The sequence below is a fragment of the Poecilia formosa genome, unplaced genomic scaffold (assembly GCF_000485575.1).
Source record: "Poecilia formosa unplaced genomic scaffold, Poecilia_formosa-5.1.2 Scaffold8, whole genome shotgun sequence".
Taxonomy (NCBI): Eukaryota; Metazoa; Chordata; class Actinopteri; order Cyprinodontiformes; family Poeciliidae; genus Poecilia; species Poecilia formosa.
The window spans coordinates 739,398-761,989 of NW_006799947.1; the positions used below are offsets into that span (position 1 = coordinate 739,398).

Below are 22,592 nucleotides of genomic sequence, written 5' to 3' on the forward strand. Positions count from 1 at the left end.
GTAACCCCAGATGGGGCTGAGGGAAGCATCAAAGTTGTAGGAAATCCTGCAGTTTTCCCGTCACGTCAGGTTCCACAGCCTGCCGTGGTTGGTAGTGTTTAACAGAGGCGCAGCGAGGAGCTCCAGTCTCCTGTGATTCAGACTTGTGAGCCACACTGAGAGAAATGTGCTCGCCTTCGTGGCAGCCCTGTTGCTATGGAGATACTCTATGTGAAACAAAAAACACGAGGCTGCCAGAAGGACTGGCGGTAAATCCTTCACATTTAGAACATTTCTGACCCGTTTATGGTAGACCGAACCATCAGGGTTTTCTCCTGTGGCATATTTGACTTTAGCCTTTCTAAACACTGGCGTGGGGTTTCACACGCACCCTGGTCTCATTTGTTTATCTCCACAAAGGGGGGATGTCCACGGCCAGTGTTTCACTGTCCCTCTCATCTTTTAATTCCCAGACAAAAGAGCATTTGGCTGCTTGGTGTGTTCCACAGCGCAGCTGATGCTTTGTTTTGGTCCAGGAGAGAGGGATGCAGTGCTGGGATCTCATCCTGATCTGGATGTGTGTGCCATGACTCTGCATACTGTCAGCAGCAAAAGGTGTTGACATTTAAGCAGACTGTGTCAATCATTCATATCGCACTTTAATCAGATGTTCCTCCTCCTGTCCTGTAATCAATGAGCTCTTGATCTTCCTATTTTTTTTTCTTTTTTGACTGTTGCAATGTAATTACAGGCTCCACTGTGTTGTAAATAAACGACAGCCAGTCTCTCTCAGCACGTTGTCAGACTCCTGAAGTGGATCCTGACTTCTGCATGCAACCCAGTTTTGGATTTTGGATTTATTTCCATCCCCTCTGTTTTAGATTGCATTATTTTAAAGGTGCAGCAAATCTAAGGTATAAATTAGAAGCAAGAAAATCTTAATTCTGATGCCTCAGTCAAGCTTTTTGCTTTTTTGGAATCTTGCTTTTTTCCCCAAGTGCCCCTGCTGAAGGGCAGAATACACACAGCATGATGCTGCCACTGTTAGTAATGCCCAATATAGAAAAAAATAATTTTACTTTTATGACCGAATAACTGATATTAATACACTATCCTTTTTAAACAACCCACAATCTTGTCACATGCTCAAACGACCCTCTCCCCTTCCCTAAACACACACACATTTAACAAGATGGAAATAAACACGTTATTAATATTGTCCCAGTTTTTCTTATTAGATTGGTAGCGATATGTTAAAAGTTGACTGACATGCCTTAATACAGATATGTCATGCATTTCAAATTTTCCCGATTGTTAGCATTGCTTAGTACAGTGGTCATTACAATTTTTCCTCATCATTTAAAGTAAGAGTGGTGATTTGTTTTTCTTTCTTTTGGCTCTTACTTTGGATCTGCCTCCTGTTTGTTTAAGACTATCTACTGAACTGACATAGAATAGTTACCCTTTTTTTTATAAGTGGGAAAATGGTTTTTGTCTTTAGTGTCATTTTTAAATTACAGTTGTGTTTAACTTTCCAGTGGCGGTAGGCAGAAAATCTCTGTTTACATAGAAGAGAAACAACATTTTCATTCTTTCCAAGTCACACAGTGGTATTTTTGGTGATGTTGAAAATACCACTGTGCACTGATAAAACGTTGAAGCAGCAGCTTATCAGTGCACATTTTTGGTCTAACCTTGCTGTTTCCAGAAATGAAAGTTGCAACTAACTTAGATTTTTCTCTGTATTCAGATGGCATCGCCAGAGGATTACGTTGGGTTTGCGCTAAATAATACCTTGATGATAATTTCCTTCCTGCTATTTATACTGATAGTTGTCCTCTGAAAAGATTCTCCCACCCGAGCAGTGAATCTCTGCACCTCCTCCATTTTTCCCATGAGCCTTTTGGTTACTTCTTTCTGTGATCTTTAATATATCAGGAGCAGGAATAAAAAGGAAAAATAAATCTTTCTTCGTGTTTCATGTTTGTTATGTATTTTCCATTAGAACCTGTTTGGCCTTGCAGTGTGGGTGGTCAGTCCTGTGTCCCTTGTACAAAGTCACCCAATGTGGGTGATGGGGGGGTTATCTGCCATGTTGTAATGGAGATTGCTTCCTGCAGGATTCCTTTATGGTGTAGTAAAATCCCTACTGATTTACAGCACTGTTGGTTACTGTGTTTCAGTGTGCTGCTGCCTGTGTGTGTGTGTGTGTGTGTGTGTGTGTGTGTGTGTGTGTGTGTGTGTGTGTGTGTGTGGAGCCGGCGAAGGTGTCATGTGGAGATGGGGCGGCACAATCCTGCTTTGTCACTGTTTTTCCTGAAGGGCAGTTTTAATCCAGTGAGGGGAAAATGGATGTTTAGCTTCTTCTGGTTCTAGCTGACACAGCTGCCAAAACATAACACTCCAAAATGTCATAATAGTTATTTTAGTGCATTTATAATAAGAGCCAGGGTACTCAGTTGTAATTATATGAGGCAAGCAGCTAATCTCTGTGTCGTGTTGAATGTGGCTTGTGGAGTCTGGAAGGTTTGTTTCTTTTAAATGTAATCCTAAAGGAAGAAACACTTTTAAAAAAGTAATATCCAAAGTAATAGTAAGCGAATCTTTGATGTGCTCCGCTTTTACACGTTCTTTCCTCTAGTAAACTTGGCAGAGAGCAGACTGGTTCACCAGATCTCTTTCATGGTGAGAAATAATTGATGTAATCTTCTTTAGCCATATGTTGAGGCATGCTCACCGAGTTTATCGGCTTCAGTGTCAGGAGATCCTGGTCAGTAAAAGGAATTAAAACAGAAGAGAACAAAACAAAACAGTCTTAAATTCTTAAAATCATCCATCTAAAATTAGGCCTTAAAAAATATTAAACTCATTAAAAAATGTAAGTTGGACTTGTGTCAATCACAGGTTGTAAATTTTGTCATGGCGGGACTATTTAATGTCGTTCGGACCTTTTTTTTTCTCGTGGGACTTTTCTGTCAGACAAATTTTTGAGTCATACCCAGCTAATGTACTACTAATATGCCCTACTTGCCTACATAGTTAGCTTTTACCTGCATCTGTCTTAGGTAAAGTGTAAATTTTATCGCCTTTTGGTTGGACGACATTCATCTTCGCCATTGACTCTATTGCCAACTCGTACAATGCTGCATTCATTCAGAGCTAAAAAGCTTAACCTTTGACACTATAAAAATACAATTTTCTTTTGTACATTTCTGCTGTGACATTGGTCTTAAGTTTCTCTGTTAATGGTCTTAAGAAGTTTTACATTTGTGTTGGTGAAACTTACAGAAACCATGACTGCTACTACTAATAATGTTGTGAATGCAGCCTGGAAGTGGTCATAGTGTTGGTGACTTATTGTAATGCAAATTTATACGTCCTTCCTTTAGAGGCGTTCAAAGCAAAGAGGTTAAACTGTATATTTCCTGCAGAGTTAATTGTCAATATAAGATGTTGGTGTGCGTTGATTGGATGTGATTGATCTTCTGGGTGTTTTTTATTCAACAAACTGGTTCCATCCTCTATTAAAGTAGCGCTAATTCCTCTGCCCAAACCTTGATCAGAATAATTAGGTGAAACCCTCTCTATAGTAGTCTATTAGTTGGAGAAAAGCCCACTGACATATATATTGAACTAATCTTGTATACGAGGCTCATGAGAATCAGAGATTTTTTTATTTTTTTTGTAAGATTTCTCTTCCTTTTCTTAATCTGTATGTTTTTTTGGTTGACAGAAGTTGCGTAAAGATGCACACATGCATGAATGAGCAGATTAGTAGACAAACATATGGTAGATCTGGGCTCCTTCCTGTCAACTGGTTAATCCAGGGAAATATTCACTGTTTGACTATCTTCACCAACAAACAGATAGGTGAAGATGTTCCCAAATAATTCTGCAATAAATTAACTATGTGTATTGGTGCTTTCCCACATATTTTATACACTGACCTGAAATATTTGTTTGCTAGGAAGCTAATTTTTAATCTCATCAGACCGAAGCACATCGTTGATGCTGGTGTGTTTGTGGCGAACTACAGCATCACTTTGCTGTCTAAGTTTTATTTTTTAAAGTTTTTCACTTTTTCTACAGACAGATGTAGTATATTTTCAAACCCAGGAAGACTCATTGTGACACGTCACACCAAACCTTAAATCTCTGCAGTGGCTCCCAGTTCGGAAATGTGTAGACCTTAAAATCTGGTTGACGGTCTATAAAACACTGAGCGGTTTCTGGTCTAAAAGTGTGAGAGTTGCTGGTAGGTATGAGCCAATAGAGCCCGCTGGTCAACAGAGACCTATTTACTTTGTGTTCCCAGGGCCGGAAGCAAACAAGAAGAGGAGGCATTTAGCTTCTGTGCGTCTCTGTGTCGCCCTGTGATGGGAAAACTTGGCACACAAGAAGTGGAGATTTCATTCTGGAAAACTATGGTGACATAAATATGGAATCTTGTGACCTTTGATACCAGAAACAATTTGCTTAGTGAGTCCCAGAGCATCATCACTGGTTTCATATCTACTTCATCTGTTGCTAACGGCGTGTCTCTATGTCAGGATATTTAAAGTGACTTTCTATCAGCTGTTCTTGGAATCTTAGCTTAAAATATAACAATGACGTGTAATGCCAGTTGGCTAACAGAGTGATCTGATGTCAATCGACTGATGAAGCCAACTCTGCCTGCAGCCTATTGATTATTAACGGCCCTGAGGTGGCTGTCCTATTCTGGTCAATGTTGAATGATTCTAATTATCACTTTATCTTCCACCAGTTCTTCCTGCCTCTCGTAGATCGGATTGAGAAAAAAAACCCCGGGCTGGTTAATGTTTGTTTGTTTTAAAAATAAGATCCATTTCCTGCCCTTGTTGAGAGAATGCATTCTGATTTTGTGCTTCATCAGAGTCGTCACAGACCAGCCCCTCCTGTTTGGCAAGCCTGCCAGCGGAGCGTGTTGAGGATCAGTTTCATAACCCAGATTCTTGTTGGGAGTACATTCTGAACTCAGCTGGTCATGAGCCCTAATCCCCCGACTGCTATGACCAGTCATCTTCCTCTCTCCCTCCACTCACTTTCCTTCTTTGAGTGGATTTAGCTGATACTGAAGGACACATGTCTCGGTGACTTATCCTCTGCTAAATCCCTTCCCTCACCCCTCTGAAATTAATTTGAAGGGTCTTCAAATTACATTTCAACGGCTGCAATACATCCTCCTTGTCTTTGGGTCAATATAACATTGATATTTAGGACAGGATGTGTCTTCTGTTATAATGATGGAAGCTGACGCATATTAAAACCATGCGTAGGGAACTTTACCCCTGACCTTCCAATGACATGCAAAACACTTTCCACTGAAATTAAAATTATGGATCTGTGTTAGATCCGTAACACAGACAAGACTCTTTCTTGTCTTTCTTTAGACAAGAAAGTTTGGCTCTTTCTTGTCTAAAGAAAGAGCCAAACTCTTTCTTTAGACAAGAACTTTTTCTCTTCATACACAAAGCATCTAACTTTCTTTCAAAGCTTTGATTCTTTTTTTTTTTGGTGCTGAAGGGATGTGGATATCTCTCCTGTTAGGCTAAAGGCAAGTATTGGTGCATTCCTCCAGGCATCTTCTGTCTTCTAAGTCAGCAGTTTCTAAATTAGTCCAAAGTGTGCTGATAGGAATCTAATTCTTAAACAGGCTTTCTCCTTATTGGTTTAAGTTCACATCACCTCAAGCATTGCAGTTGAAGGCCCAAATAGGCCAAGATAAGAAAGAAATGAAGTTTAACAAGAAACAACTGGAATATATACGCCATCCAGATGCTTCGTGTCTCGCTGCATGGACACAGCTTGGTAGAGTTGACGTCTGGGATCATCATCTGCACTGTTATCAGAACTTACCTGAAAAATGCGTAGTTTGTCTTTCTTTTTTTTTTATATATATCCATCACTGTTATAAGGAATGAAACAATCCCAACGTATGACGCATCCACACCATGCTTGACAAGTAAGTGTTAATCAGATTAATCGTGATGAGGCAGAAAGTGCAGAGCTTTTCATATGCATCCTTTGCTACAAGTAATCAGACATTCACCAAAGGAATGCTGTTATTACATTTCAGGCCATGACATGACATGTGGTCCAATGAAAGTATACAGACTGCAGAATTTTGTGTAATCTGATTAACCATCATAATACTCAGTACACTAATTGATTGTTTAAATAATTGTTAAACACTGCCCTAATTGTAAGTGATTTTTGATATTAGCTTTGATGTGTTCTATCTAGCTTGTCCTGAATATCATTCTTCTGTTCAGTTTGGGTCTCCTTCCAGACCTCAGTGGCGACACATCTGAATACTTTAGCGGTTTCAAACTAACTGGGATACATTAAGTTTTTTATGTGAATGTAGAAAATCCATCAAAGAGGCCTAAACCAGCTGTGTCTACATGCAGTTATGATCTGTGATGATAAAGGCAGATGTGTGTTTTTGTTCTGAGCTATAAACTAATAAAGTCTGGGCTCATAAACGAGCCACACCTATTAAAGGGTTTGTTTTTCCTAAATATGCATCAACAGTTGAACGGTTTCCTCTGAACCTTGGTGCTAAAAATGATCCTTGGACAGTTTAATCCTGTTGGCTCTTCTTCTCACATTAGAACATAAATACATTGAAAATGGCTGAAAATAGGTTTTCTTTGGCTCAATTGGACTCGGAGCAGGAGCCAGTTTTTCCTCTTGCGAAGGAACAATCAACAGCTCTTTAACCAAAGACTGGGACCATTTCCGCTTTTCAACAGCTCTTTGATTCATTCTACGTTCAAGCTCTTGTTTTCTTCCTTTCTAGTAAAGGTAAAAATGTCAACAGCAAAATAAATGTTATAAATATTAAAAAATAAGTAAAGATAAGCAAAAGCATTGTGAGATGGAGCAACTTAATGTTCTGTTGGTCCTTTTACTTGATTTATTTAATGGCAAAAATACAGACAACTACCTAATATTGGCTTTTAGGGTTGCTTTAAATGGCAGGCTGCCTCAGACTGACATTGACAGACTCCCTGCTTGAAGAGCCGTGAGTTGTTGTGGTACCTTTGCCCACAGTTAAACACCAAACCTCTGAGTAGACCGTGTAAAAAGCAGCCAGAAAACACACGCTTTTCCCAGTTTCCCAGGGTGACGCACATCTCCAAACCAAGAAAAAAAATCATGACCCTTCTCCGTTCCAGACTAGTGTACGTGTTCAGTTCTTTGGTCCCAGACAAGGATTTTTTTATTTATTTTGTTTTAACAAGTCATAATATTTCATTTTCCACTGTGTTCAGGAGAAAGTATGCAAGTTGGCTGTAGTTAGCCAGCAAAACCAGAACATCAGTGGGTCATTGACTGTTCGAAATTGAGCGGGTTCAGATGAGTCCAGTGAAATTTGCTCACATCACACAATAAGTTGGGTGGAGAGCTCTCAGAGCCTACAGGCTCTCTTCGGATTGCTTTGTTATGCTGAGGGTCTTCTTTACTTACAGCAGGCTGCCTGTTCATTAAATGCATTAATAAAAATTCACACTGTTCTCATTCTGCAAATGCATTCTCAAACAGCATGTATTTCTTGATGCACTTTATGTTCAGAGTTGATGCATAAATGGAAATAGCCGTTATTTTCTGATGATTTAGTAACTACTACTTCTTTCAGGGAACACAATTTCCTTTTAATTGACAATGTTTTAAAAATAAGTTCTAAATTAAAACAAAGTTTACACAAATGAAGCTGCATTTGCGACAAACATAAAGGATGATAAAATGCCATATTTAATGTGCCATAGTGATTTAAAGTTTTAAAATGTAAGTGAATGTATGACGTTCTAGCCTTCTTGCCACGGAGCCTTCATTAGGAGCAGAGGCGACGTCACACTGTGTGAGAGATAAGTCTCTCTTAAATAAGCTTTCATTAATATTATAAAAACAAATAGCAGTCTTTGTGTATTTCTGGGATATGACATGCTATCCAAGTTCATTTTAAATGTCTTTCTGGTACCGAAAGAGGTTAACTTTAATTTTGGTCCTTCAGCAACAGCTTCCATACTGAAGGGTGTTAGAAACTAACGTGACTTTACTGTTTAGAAAACATGGGATATTTGATGTTCCCTACTGGCTCATCGAGTTAACAATCATCCGATTCTGTTCACCAGCTGATTGGTCGATGTGTGCAGACCCTACTGGACCTGCAGTTCTGCTACTTTGACTACTCTTTTCCATCTCCAGCCAGTACAGCTCTAAATGCTTGTTACGACTCTAACTGTGTTTGATGGCTGCAGTTTTTCTCGTGTTCTCACCTCTTGGAGGACTTGAAGAACAAGGATGTGAAGGTATTTTCCTGGTTCCTGTGGGAACGTTGACTCATACCTAATTACTGTGAAGTCTTGCTGGGTTGGAGTCAGTCAAACTAAAAGTCCTTTATTTTGGCGTTTCTGGGTTTTGTTTAGTGTGGAGATGTATGTCACAAACAGTTAAGATGAGGGACATATTTAATCTTTCCTTCTCTTTTGGTTTGTTCTCAGTTACACAACCATGTTGCTAAAGAGAGGCACATCCATTTTCTAGTATCCAAACACTCTTGAGTGGAAAAGACTGCTGTGATGAAACCATGGATCCGTCATAGTTGCACTGATTTATGGCTTTAGTTTTAAATGCCTTTATCACTGCTCGCTTGCTCTCCTCCAGTCTAGCACTAACAGCATGTTGGAGAGTTTACGGCACAGCAGAAAGCTCCTGCTGTTCCTACAGTAATTTAACTGTTGCTTCTCCCCAACTCTCTTATTAGTTTTGCTGAGTGTGTGTGTATTGGGTGCTTTTTGATTTTCTTCATCTTTCTCTTTTTTTTGACTGTTTTGCATCTTTCCTACTCTGTTCTTTACAAATCATTCACAATTGTTCTTTTCCCCCACTATCTGGTCTCACTAAACATATTCTTGTCTCATTACTGTCACTGTCTGTTGACAAGAAAAGCCGATTGCGATCCTCTCTGAACCTTTCTTTATCAAACCTTCCTAATTTGATAAGAAGATTCTCCATTTTTGGTTTCGACAAAAACATCCACCAAAACTACAACGTGTTTTTTCTCTGTAATTCTGCGCAGTCTCTACTCTAAGATCCCTTTGATTATAAATCCTAAGACCTCTGCACTGTCTCGCCTCCCTGAATCTCTTGTGGTATCAAAAGGAAGCTTATTCTCTCTGTAGTTTTCTTGTCATTAAAATTTAATGGAAAGTGTAGACTCCAATGATTGAATATATTAAAGGGAAAAGAAACAATCGCCTCAGAGCAGAACATTTTAATCTAACAGATAAAACAGGTGGTTGCAGATTGGCTGGTGACATTCACATCTCTGTGTCAACAGGCTGGTCTCCACAGATTGAGCCCATTATATTATATTATCTATTTTGATGCTCTTTAATAATCACCACAATTTAATGTAGCAGTCCAATTCTAGAAGTGAAACTTGTATGTTATAAAGTTTAATTAATGTTATTTACTTAATTTACTGTTAATTAATTTCTCAAGTTTCTTTTTGAAAATTATGCACTTTAATGTCTTTTTCATTGCACCATGAAATAAAAGCACAGATAGTACAAGTTAGCAAGAGGAGATGAAAAAGAAGTCATGGAATCAATTTGTAGACCGAAATGTATTTTTTTAACTTTTGACTCCAACTAGCCACCTTTTGGCAGATAAACAGCAGAGGAACTTTGTGACATTCTAGAAATTAAATGCCTATCAAAAATAAATTTCCATATCTGTAGCAGAAATTCTCATAAATGTGTGGAACTGATTGGTTGCTTTGCTTTCATGCTTCTGTCCAGTTCAGCCCAAGCAGCTCAGTGGAGTTTAAGTTGTTTTCTTATAGTAGTTCTGGCATACCTTGGACTTATGTTTGGGACTTGCTTACTGCGATCACTGTTAAGCCGCCTATCATGCAAGCTGCTAAACTATCAGAAGTCTGTCCTCTCATCGAGTTGTGGCTTTTGGTCTGCCATACCTCTTCCTGTCAATTTGCCCCAGTTTCTGAGTACCTTTTTGACGGCGGAGGAAAGTGTCGTCTCTGACACCTTGACTTTCTTTGCAATTTCACCAAAGGAAAGACCTTCATTTTAAGTTGTTAATGACCTTTTTCTCCTTCATTTAACAACGCACTACTTTGACTTTGTCATTTTGAAATGTATTTTTGAGTTTTGGGTAACCTTATCCATTTTTAACCTTTGGCAGTTCACCATTTACTGTGTACCATTTCAAGGTATTTTTGGACAGGGGAAAATAGAAACTAAAAAGAAATGGAGGGAAAAAGTGTAATAGGAAGAATGTAGAATAGATTCATAAGATGCTGACTAAAGGCTTTCCACATCGACATAATAAAGACATGGGCTGCCACTGCTGCCTTCCTTGTATTAATCCACTCCTGAACCAGAATCAACATCTGTTAATGTATCGGAGAACATTCACATTTGCAATGTGAATATTTTAATGTTTTTATGTAAATTTGAGCCTTTTTCTTGTGCGCATGGATCTTTAGTATGACTTCAGTGAAGTTAGCTTTTAAAATAGAAATGTTGCGAAATACCACAAGATTTGGGAACTTAAAATATGTTAATCACGTTCTGTACGTGCCTCATGACTCATGATCAGACTGAGGCAACTTTTTCTTTTTTCTTGCTTTTTCAAGAAGTATTTTTACTGTAACGACCTGTTGCAGTGACATTTCATCCATTCAGAGTTAAAATCCAAAACATCTTTTTGCTGTTTTTTATGTGCGACAATCAGAAGTTTGTTCAGTCTGATCTTAGTTCAATATTATGTGAGCTTCACAGCTTTCGTCTTCTTGTCTTGCTCCTCTCATTACTTCCTGTGTCAGCGTCTCGTCTTGAGTTGTCAGGTTTAGATCGATGGTGAACTTTGCTCTTGGTTGCTTTGTTATGCTTTAATTTGTTTGTGCATGTTTATGCACAACATCTAAAATGTTGCACAGGCATAGCAAAAGGTTTATTAGAGCTATGATTAAAGTATACCACAAATAATTTTGCAAAAGAGTTATCTTCTTTTAAATTCAAGACTTTTTAGAAAAGTTTCCTGTGAAAGTCTCACATTAATATTGCATTTTTGTAATTGAAGTGTGCAATTTCTAATAGTTACACAGCATTTATGTTTACATTTTGCCCTTATAGTTTTGTATTTTATCCTTTATTCTGTCATTTGCTGATGTTGCACCAGAATGTTCTCCATTGTGAGAAAACAAAGAATATTTCTATTCTACATATGGCTAAAGAAAGCTAGTTTGGGGAATCTAAAACGAGTATTGCAGCTCAACCGTTTCGATGTTTATCCAAGGTGCCCACGCTTCTTTAAAACATCTTATAAAGTCTTAAATTACTGTATATAAAACTAAGACCATAAAATGTCATAAATTCATTTTAAAAAGTAATTTGGCCTTTTAATACGTTCATCACAGGTCTTAAAATGTTGTATTGACAGGTGTATTTAATCTTGTAAAGTCTATGTATTTTCTTTTCTTCGTGGGACTTTTCTGTCAGGCAAAAGTTTGGGTCACACTCAAACATCTGCATTGCGTTTTTGACTTGAAGGTTAAGGCTGCCGCTAACTAAGCTACTAATATGCCTTGGTAATATTGGTAATATTAAACACTAGCTAGCTTTTTTGCATCTGTCATTAAGGAGAATTTAACCACCAGTTGTTTGGCCAAAGTCAGCACATTTCTGTGAATATAGGTCTTAAATCACATTCCTAATGGTATTAAAATGTGGTAAATTGAGTTGGTGAAAGCTGTAGAAACCCTGTTATCAGAATTTGCATCTTCTGCTATTTTCCAGAGAAGTATCGTCATATGCAACATGTTCTTTGCCGTTTAGCAATTTCATCAAAACACAGACATGAAAACTGATTGCAAAAGCCTTGCAGTATTGCACTAATAACCAGTAAGTCTTGCAGCTCTATGTGTGAAAACGGTTCATGCAATAGTAATAATAATAAATGCTGATGCCTTTTACATATCTTTACTTGTAGCAGGATTATTTATCTTTGGTGATTACTTTAATTTAGTCTTTAGAAGTGTAAATTTCTTCTTTCCATTACTCTAATCTTTAGCTCCCTCAGTTCTCTATTAAATGAACTCTGGCTTGGCCAAATTGTTTTGGTGATGCAAAGAAATAGTTTAAAGCCAGATCAGACTGACTGCGTCCATGTCTGTTTTTCATGCAAATCCACCAACACTTCCCCAGTTGCATTTCTTTTCTCGAATGTTGTTCAGTTGCCCATCTCTAATCCTGTTAGATATCACGTTGGTGAGAGTTTTACGTGAGTTTTAATCTGAGACTGGTAGATGGTGAGAGTTTTACGACGTTTGATTTTCTAATAAACCCAACTTTCCTCCCTTTTTTCCTGTCTTATTTTTTCCTCAGCTCTGTGTGTTAATGATTTTGAAAGATGCTGACCAGCTTATGTGCCCACACCTTTCTCGCTTCAGTGATCCGTCGCCTGTTCTCTCTCTCTATGGTTTATTTCTAATCTCTGTCACCCAAACAAGCATCTTCCGGTGACCAACCCAGGCTGCAACCGTGAAGCCTTTTGAAGTTAGCTCTGATCATCACCACAGCTGCAGAGAGGTGCTGCCATGGCGCCTGTCTGCAACAGGGGGAGGCGGAAGGGCGGTAACTGTTATGTGAATGAAAATGTGCCTTGTATAAAAATGGATTAATAGTGTGCACGGTACGCTGGGGGTGCACACTAGGCTAAAAATAGCTCGGGTTCATGAGTTGAACTGGCATCATGTTGGTTTTTAAAAAGTCTCTTGCATTCAGCAGATCCTTTATTTGAGCAATTAGTGCAGAGAAGCGATTCTGTTTTTTTCTTGACTCTCTACCATCAGGGTGAACTGTGGGTCATCTTTAAGTGTTGCTATAGACAGGTGCTTCTCAGATCTCCCGCTGGACCAGCAGAAGCTCCTTCAGCCGTGCATTTCTGCCGACGTCGTCGCCGCATCTCGGATCTCGCCGAGCGCTCTCGAAGCACATCTGTCTGTCAAAATTCCCAGGAGCTCCGCAGGCCGACAGCAGCAGCAAATGTCCAGTTCACTCAGGGTTCACTGTTCGTTTTTGCGAACACCAAAGGTTAAATATTATCCTTAAGTGTTGAATGTCTGCATGTCTTAAGCGACAAAGAATATTTATAGTCCTCTCTGTGAGTTAACTGGAGACACGGACGGCAGCTTGTGATTCTTTGCCACGGGTTCAATTAGAGTCCTTTAATGTAGCTGCAGGAGCAGCAGAGAGATATCTGCTCTGTTCCCAGCACAGAGACCTTGACCCAGCAGCGGGTGTTCCCAGTCAGACTCATTACTTAAGTATAGGTTTGGTTGCGGCTCCATTTAGACCATTTTTAACCTTGTTACCCATGTGCAGCTGGCTTGGTTTGGCTTCAAAAGAGAGCGATACTATAGGTTTTAATTTGCTTCCACAAAACTGATTTCTGCACTTTAAATGACTGACGGCGTTCACACTCAATAAATAATGCATTTGGAGAGCTTTTAAAATAAATAAAGACTCTTTGCAACATGAATCTTCACAAGTAGTACAAGACTTGAGAAGCATTTCTAAAACAATGGGGGGGCAATTTCCTAAAGGTATTTATGGGAGCCTATATGTGCAAAACATGTCTTCGTTATTCTCAAATGGGATGCAGAAGCAGATATGCCCCTAAAAATAATTTCACCGAGCAAATGGCATCTCTCTACAGCGACACAAGTTAGTCCACATTTTAACGAGTTCTCATGTCTACAATCTGGTGGCCATAATTATGCAATTTTACGGCCAGAGCAAATGGTTTTATGTTGGCAAAGAGAAGAACTGTTTGCATCATGCGGATTGTTGGGGGTGAGGGGGACAAAAATACCGTCTGCTGAGAGATGGAGCTAATAATTAAGCAGGAAAGAAAAGAGGAACAAACACTGAGGGTGCAACAAGGCACTTAACAGGGATGGAGATGATTAGAGGGTGGGGTTGTTTGGGAAAGGAGCAGGTGGACTGCTGGAGCACACCACAGTAGAAACCAAAGACCCATTTTTTTTTTCTACCTGCTTGCTGTCTTTCCAGTAGTCGAACATTAAATACACCAACCTTGTGTTGAATACCTTCTTTGATAAAAACCTACTGATAGTGGAGATGTTACACAATGTGATCTGACCTTGAAAATAGCGAAGGCCAAACATGCGGGCGGACGGTGGTGTTTGTTTTTAAATGGGCTTCTTGAAGAGACAAATGGATTCCCTCTCTCACACAACATCCTAGGAACCCTTTTCTAAGCGTCAAGGAAAAAGTTTTTCTTGCTAGCTTCTGCTAGCTTCCTTCATCTTTTTGTTTCAAGTTTTACTTCAGCTCAGCGATGTTGAAGTAGTTTTTAGTTTCACATAAACCAAACGAGGGACCGCTAGGACGCTTCTAACATGATCCAGTACTCGTGCTCGTATTTAAATGGACTTGATGCTTTAGAGAATCTTTGAATTGTGTCTCTGCAGAGTCGTCGTGTTCAGAAGATGGAAATGAACTGAAGCCGTAGGGAGAGTGTTTCTGTTGGTTTGAAAGAGCCCAGTTCTTCTGATGATGATGTTTACTAAGCATATTACATGGAGTGATTAGAGGAAGTAGCGATTTAAACAAAGTTGAAGTGTTTGTATGAGAAGGTCAGAGGAAGTTTATGGTCCCAATCTATTTTAACGTCCCAATTATTTATTAAAACAGAAAAATAAAGCAGAGCGATCAACATTTAATTAATTTATTTGACTTCTATTTATTCAGGTTGTCTCTTTGGGATCCAAGATAAAACAACAACAGAAATAAATACTACAAACACTGTAACAACACACGTAATGTAGAAATTTTGATTTACATAAACTAATAAAATATTAGCCAGAACGAGTTTCGTAAGATTGTTTTAGAAGTACTTTGAATTGAATTTTAAAAACTTCAGTCACACTAAGCTTATAATCTGGATCTCTTGACCGTTCTCAACTTCAAGCAACTGTTTTTTTTACAACTTTCGGATTTTTAGATTATATTTGAGCTTCTGGTTCAGCTGACATTTCCAGATCGGCTTTAGACTGACTTGTCCTTAATTTCACAAATCCCCAGATTATTTTAAGAGGCACGGCTTCTTCCAAAAGGTATAATCTCATTTTATGTGTAGATGACAGTGCTGGAGACCAATCCAAGAAAAAAAATAAAAAATAAAAACACAGCATGCCGTACCTTGGTGTTAACAGACCCGCCTCAGTGTCCACCATCGATGTCAGCGACCCTTTATTAGCATTTGACCAACTGAGTTCCTGGTTACTTTGTTCAATGGGAAAATTGCCTCAGTTTCACTCTCATCTTCAATTAAAATTTTTATGAAGAACTAAAATTTGTTGTGTTTAAAAACTTTGGCTGTTTTTTTTTTTTAACTCAAAGTTATGTGTTTATATATGTATGTTTTTCAAATTAGGACTTTAAATAAAGATGCAGAAAATGATTTTTTTTTTTTATTTCTTAGACCTGCCAGTTACAATTTTGACCAATTGTATAAACATCATAGAGAAAATAAATATGCTGCAGCTTCCTTGATATTGGTAGTGATGTTGAATCTAACAGAAAGTGAAGGGATGAAAATATTATTCCCATTTATGCTTAAATATTCTGTCCCTAACTTTTTTTTTTTTTAATCTGTTCTTTATTAATGTCAAAAAAGTGCTGCACTGGACATTCTGCTTGCTGACGCATTTACAGGCCAAAAAGTGGACATTTTTTATGTTAGGATTCATGTAATAAACAGGAAGTAAGTCAGATTGTTCTGTGTTTTTCTGTATCTTTTCGGGCTACCTCTGGTCAGAAATGATCAAGGGAAAATTGTCAGAATATTTAATTTCTCTGCTGGTTTCTTGTAATCACAATCAAGCTATTCATTCATAAAAAGCTTTTTCTTTGCAACCTGAAAGGAGATTCCTTGTGATGTCATTTGCTGTGTTGTTTGTGTTCAGAAGTTTCACTGCCGTGTGTGTGTGTGTGTGTGTGATTTTTTTTCAGAGCTTCCAGAGAACTGGACGGACACGAGGGAGACCCTGCTGGAGGGCATGGTGTTTCACCTCAAATACCTGGGGGTGACGATGGTGGAGCAGCCCAAAGGCGAGGAGCTGTCTGCGGCGGCCGTCAAAAGGATAGTTGCCACGGTAAAACAACACCAACACACATCCACACACAACCTGAATCAGCTTAAACACCCAAATCTCCTCTCTATGTAAATAACCTACCAACAGAAAATGAGTTTCTGTCAAGCATTTCTAATATTTTCTCCACATCATCACCTCTGCCACTCCAGATGATTATGACCTGACTGGCACCTCAGTGAAATGTGATCACACTGCTCTTCCCCCCGGGCCCCTTCCTCAAACGCATCGTTGACATTTTAGAAGAGGACACAGTTAGTGTGGACCCTGCGACTCAGGGTAGAAACTCCGGTAGAAACGGCTTCATGTTATGGGATCCGACAGCTCGGCGAATAATGAAGTTAGAGGCGGCACAATGGTGGGATTCTTGAGAGACGCTGATGAATGAGGGGGGAACTAAGAGGCTCTGATTTAGTCTAATCTGTTGGTGTCCGCTCTAAAGCGGATTACAGCTAAACTGATATGTTTTCTGACATTTTGATGAATAGCAAGGCTTTGGCAGCGAGATTATAGGCATTATGGAGTTGTTTTACATAACTGCCTCCGTTAATTTATGGTTTAGATATGCATCACCTTCAGTGTTGGTAAATATTTGTGAAAAGCCTTAAGATAAAATAAGCTTTCATCGCAGATCTGTAATCTCGGATTGAAAATTTAGAAAAATGCGACCTTTAATTTGCGTACCTTTATTTTCTGGAGAAAGTTTTTGTCTCTGGTGCCGCAGTCCTGCACTTATTACTCTCTTTTATGAACTGGGCGACTCTTAATCTTCCATATCATTTCATATTTTGCACATTTTCTGTAGCTCACCAGAGTCCCGGAGCCTTTCTTGTTCCCTCTTCTTCTCAACTCTTTTTGTATTGATTTATAGGTTGGAACACTCCATGATTCCCCTATTTTCAATTTTCTGCTTGAAGCCATGAGATATCTGTTTAAAACGTGCTGCGATTTTTAAGAATTTATTAACTTTAACGAGCTCTGGAGGGTCTTTAAAGGAGAAACAGACTCGCGTCGTTCTAGGACCTCCGTCGTATCCAGCAGTGGACAGGAGCTGCTTCCCCCCCCACAAATTAATCCCATGTTGAACAAGTAATACAGACTGGAAGTAAATATCATTATTATTAGGAAAGAAAGTCAATCTTGTTCTGATTTGAATTAATTAAATTTCAGTTTTTGAGAGAAAAGCTCTAAAGTATTGCAAACAACCAAATGTAAACGTGAAAAAAATTTAAGTTGGTGAAAAATAAACAAAACATAAGCAACATCTTGATACCCCTTACCAACTCAGTCCCAAAACAAAACAAAAAAAAAAAACAAGAGAGCAGAGGAGAGCTACATGTGTACATTTGTGATTGTGCCATCACTCCCAAACAGCTGCTTTGACTGTAGATGGCATCCAAAGGTTGCTATAGCAACTGGGCGATCCCCCAGCTGTTTACTGTTTGCTCTTTCCCATTTTGAGGAATAGTCAATAGAAATGGACCTCAGCGCAATGTCACCCCAAAATGACCTCTGGTTAAAAAAGAAAAGCTCCCAGAAGCTCTTCTCATCTTACAGACTTTATTTTACTGAAATTCAACCAAACTTTCATGAGGTTTTGCTTCTGTAATGAAAGATAATTTGTGAAAATGTGAAGTAAAATCAGGCGTTTACATGCCTGATTTTTCTTTCTGTGGTTGTTGTTTGGTCTCGCATATACATCTGAAAGCCTAATGAAAGGCTTGATGAAACATGGCCGTTTTAGTGCCCCTCTGTCATCTCACTGGCGACTTTTCATTGTCTGATTACATCGCCAATTAGCTCCGCAGGTTGTAATTTAGAAATGCAGATTTATTTGTTTTCTCTCACGCTCCCTCCTCTATTGTCTCCTCTGTGACCTCCGCCCTTTCCTTCTCTCCCTGCTCTCTCGTTTCCAGGCCAAAGCCAGCGGGAAAAAGCTCCAGAAAGTCACGCTATCGGTCTCGCCTCGTGGAATCATCCTTTACGACAGTGCCTCAAACCAGCTGATAGAAAATATCTCCATATACAGGTCAGTCACCCTGTCAAACCGAGCTCGACCCGATCACGCCGAACTAAAGCAAAGTTCTTGTTCCTGCCTGGCTCTCATTTATCACCCTGTGGCTGTGTGGTATATCTGTGCGAGGGAGAGGAAGACGAGTCGCCCTCTCAGCTGTTTTTCTCATCAATCTTGACTCCTTTGGGAAGGCCGCAGCTGTTGTAAGTCTGCGCTTTCGCCCCAGGTGTCGCAGGGTGACACATCTGTCTTCTCTCGTTAAAAGCTCACCTGCCACAGCCTGCAAGCTTAGTTCATGACCTGATGCGCCCGGCATGACTCACCTTTCACTTAATTCACTTATATTGGTCTGCACATCAAGCAGAGATGGGACTTTTCCATAAACGTTCCACAGACGGCTTACGGTCTTCTGAAGTTGTTTACTGATTATTACATTTCTGTTCTTTCTCAGCCACGCTCTCTGAATGTGCAAGTCTGAGGTTATTTCACTGATGTGCATTCATTTGCTATTTTCTGTTACACAAAGTTTATTGACAGAGGGAAGAAATTAAATTGGAAAGAAGTCAAAGTAAAGGTCAGCTGCGACCTGACGGTGAGAGGAAGTCCGAAATACTGCAAAAATATAAAGCCTTCTTTTGTGGAACTGAAAAATGCATAATGTATCCCCCAGGCATATTAACTTAGCATATTCATTTACTGTGACGTAAGCCACATTACATCTGAGCATAAATTAACATAATTGCCTCAGTGGTGATTGATTTCTTTCTGCTTTTCTGTCTTACTTACACAAAACTGTCCTTTACTTATTTTAAGATGGATGAAGAAATAATTTGGTGAGAAGAAAGGGGCAATGTTTTGGCTCTTACTGATTAGCTTTGTTGCAAACTCAAAAATCCAATCTTTTTTTTGACAGTGAACACATCTCACCTAACCCTACTTGGTTACACCAACTTCCACTTTTTGTTTCTTGGAGAAAACTCACATCTATTTGTTTTTATGTTTTTAAAAAAAGAAAGAATCTCTGAGGAAGCACAGATGTGAGTAGCTGCAGAAACCTGGGCGGTATTTTCTAGAACATGTTCAGACATTTTTTTTTCAGGTCATTCAGGCTGTGAGAGAGCGAGAGAAACCGACTGCAGCAAAGTTGCTCTGTCTTATGCTTTTGTGGAACATGCTTAGATGAATCTTTTCGGTGTGGATCATCTTTGAAAACACAAACCTCGCTGTATTTAGCACTAATTGCTGGTATAAGATCCTGAAGAGCTTTCTAAAACCCACTGGCCACAAATCGGATCAGTTCCACTCACAAAGCCCCTGCTGTTTAAACCTCTCAGTGCGCAAATCTCTGTATTCATTATTTCATCTCCATTGGCAGCTAATGGCTTCAGCGTCTCTTACTGTTTGCAGCGTGCCACGTTCTCCCGCGTTGTTTTTGTCACTTTGTTTTTGCTCAGAAACTCTACCTGCTTTTTAATCACGATTCCAAGCAGATTGTTTCAGGTTGAGTCCAGCAGTGACTTTGTGACGGTGCAGAAACCTAAAGCAGCAGCTGCTCTGAGTGGAATGCAGCTTTGTTCCTCACACATCTGCGAAGAGAAAAAAGCAAAACGTTCCCTTGACTTCTGGTTTCCCTCATGGCGTCCCACCCACATATTTGCAGTAAATCTTCGTTGTTCAAACCCCACCTCAGGTAACTTGACACAGGATGATTGGACGGTGAAGATGAGAGAGGACAGATGGGAGAAATTCATTATAGTCATCATTGTTTTTGCCTGTCCCTCCCTGCTCATGGCTTCCATATTAGAATAATGACATCATGCTGAAGTGATGGAGAAAAGCTATTTGTAGGTCATTATAGCTTGATTTAAAGGCTTCCTCTGCACCTGAGACTGACAAGCAGGACTTATCACCGCCACGCGCCACAGGAACGGCACATCGGGATGCCCTTCCACTTCCCTTTCACTTCTAAGTGCGAGAGACTGCAAAAAGCAACGTCCCATCCAAAATCTGTGGCCTCACAGATATCGCAGGCACAGATAATGATCCTACTTTCTCTGTGATTGCGTTAAAGTGCTTGCATATGTGTTTGTTTCAGAATATCATATTGCACTGCGGACAAGATGCACGATAAGGTGTTTGCCTACATCGCCCAGAGCCAGCACAACGAGACTCTCGAGTGTCACGCCTTCCTCTGCTCCAAGAGAAAAATGGTGAGTAATAGTAAGACCTCGTCCCCACGGGAATGGTTTTAACCGTTTAAGTCCCGCGTTCACTCAGAGGACCCAAAACTGAAAGTAGGACTTTTTTTTACTGAGCAACAGTCTTGTGCTTTTCACCCCTACATAAGGCACTTGTGATGTTTTCCTTGGTTCACACATGGCTTAACTCGACACACGCATGTCATGTCCTGATACGTCTGTGCAGAGAGGCTCTTGCAGGACTGTTTCCAACCGCAGTATACATTGTGTAATAGCTTTCTTTTCAATGCCCATTTGCACATTTTTCTGTCAGTTTTTTCTTCCAATCAACTTTCCATGAAAATGTTTGGGTACAGCGCTTTGTCTACTGCCAGCTTCTTTGTCGGTATCATTGTGGGGTTTACACTCCTTGTGGGTGGCGTCACCAGTGCTATTATGATTGTGTAGGTAAAGTAACACTTCTATGTGAAAAGTAAATTTTTACTGTTCTTATGAAATATTCAAACCTCTTTCAACACCAAATGCCACAATTATCAAAAATTAACTCTTGAAATTCATCACTTTGTGTAATGAAGGAGAGTAATATGAATCTTAGTTTAGTTTTAATTGAATTACTGAAACGGATTTACTTTTCAGTGTTGATCTGATGTATTGAGATGCAGCCGGTGTTGTGCAGGTTCGGAAAATCTCCTTTCATAAATCCATAGTATGATGGGTTTTCTTACCATGAAGACTGAAACAATTTCCCTGGAAGTCAACAAACTACCCTCAGTCCGAGTGACCTCTCTGAAATGTTAATGTGTTGTCCAGGGCGACAGGAAATGATGTGGACAGAGCCGTAAACATGGAGTAGAGGTAATTTTAGCTGCACTACCAACATGGAAAACACTCTGAAAACCCATTCACTGCTGCAATACTTTGACTTTTATCCATGCAGACCAAAGCATGTGAAGTTAGAAGAAGGAAGTCAAAGAGGTTGTGATTCTTCTCTTGGCGTTCTCGCATCCCTGGAGGTTTTCTGAATGACGGAGCCACTCCCTCTTCTTCCTTCCTCCCACTAATTTAGTTGTGGCCAAAAGGCTGCGTATCCTCCCAGTTGCACAAACAACTGGTCATGTAATCCACTGGTTTCTCTTCCCTCCCCTCAAGTACCTTAAGACGAAGCCTCCTGTGTTTGCGGTCGCTTCCTGTTTGTGTCAGAACGACGGCTCTCGCCTTCCCTTTCGCTGACGTGTGTGACGGTATTTTTCATCCCCGACTGACATCTGTCTCTCCTAACAGGCCCAGGCCGTAACCCTGACGGTGGCTCAGGCTTTCAGAGTGGCATTCGAGTTCTGGCAAGCTTCCAAGGAAGGTACGCATGGTCGCCCCCCCTCCCCGCCCCACGATTTCCCTCTGACAAATGAGTGGAAACTCGCCATACAGCCTATACATCCCTCATCTTTCTTCTTTATCCTGAGGTTGCCATGTCAACACAGAAAAATACATTTTCCCACTTCTCCTTGATTATGTTCTCTGCACCTTATGAAATACTGACAAACTGTGTAGCTATTTTTCACACATTCAGAGAAATCTTTCCAGCCACATTAGTTAAAACAAACCATCAATAAGTGCACATAGAGAGCTGTTTGAGTTTAGTGATGGCTAACTGTAACAATCACCTCTAAGAATCTTCTAGGCCCGTTTGAGTTGAATCAGTGGTTTTAAAAATTAAAAACTACTAACTCAGAATCTAGAGATGCAAATGCAACTTTCTAAGTTGCAGTCCACAGAAGATGCAAAAGAGGATCTGAAATCATTTTGTATTTTAGTCAGCATTTGTGGTTTATTCCCTTTTTCTGTCGATCAAAGTAAAACCGATCAAAGTAAAACCATCTGCATTATTTTGATTGTTCGTATGCATAAGCTGTAGAAAGTACACTATTTCACAATCCTAAGGTTTTATCTATTCATAATGAATATGATTTGGTCTTTAACATACACTCTGTCATTTATAAAACAAAACAAGAACAAAATGAAAACAAAAAACATCCCATTTTTCTCTGTTTTGCAGCATTGCGTCAGATTTTCTTTGCAGGTTTTCATGTATGCATAGCTGTCTTAAGAACCCCACCAAAGCTTTTTACTGAGGTTGAGGTCTGGTTTTTGACTGATTTCAAAAACCAGACCT

At 39.6% G+C, this 22,592-nt stretch overlaps 1 protein-coding gene across 2 annotated transcripts in view; it reads left to right on the top strand.

Moving 5' to 3' along the window:
• Nucleotides 1-22,592, top strand: part of ldlrap1b (low density lipoprotein receptor adaptor protein 1b) — a 34,294-nt gene that overhangs the window by 612 nt on the left and 11,090 nt on the right. For both annotated transcript variants that reach the window (XM_016661890.1, XM_007574658.2), the window contains exons 2-5: nt 16,071-16,213; nt 18,127-18,239; nt 20,320-20,434; nt 21,704-21,776. In XM_016661890.1, the coding sequence (XP_016517376.1) occupies nt 16,071-16,213; nt 18,127-18,239; nt 20,320-20,434; nt 21,704-21,776 (444 nt within the window). The remainder of the gene's footprint in view (nt 1-16,070; nt 16,214-18,126; nt 18,240-20,319; nt 20,435-21,703; nt 21,777-22,592) is intronic.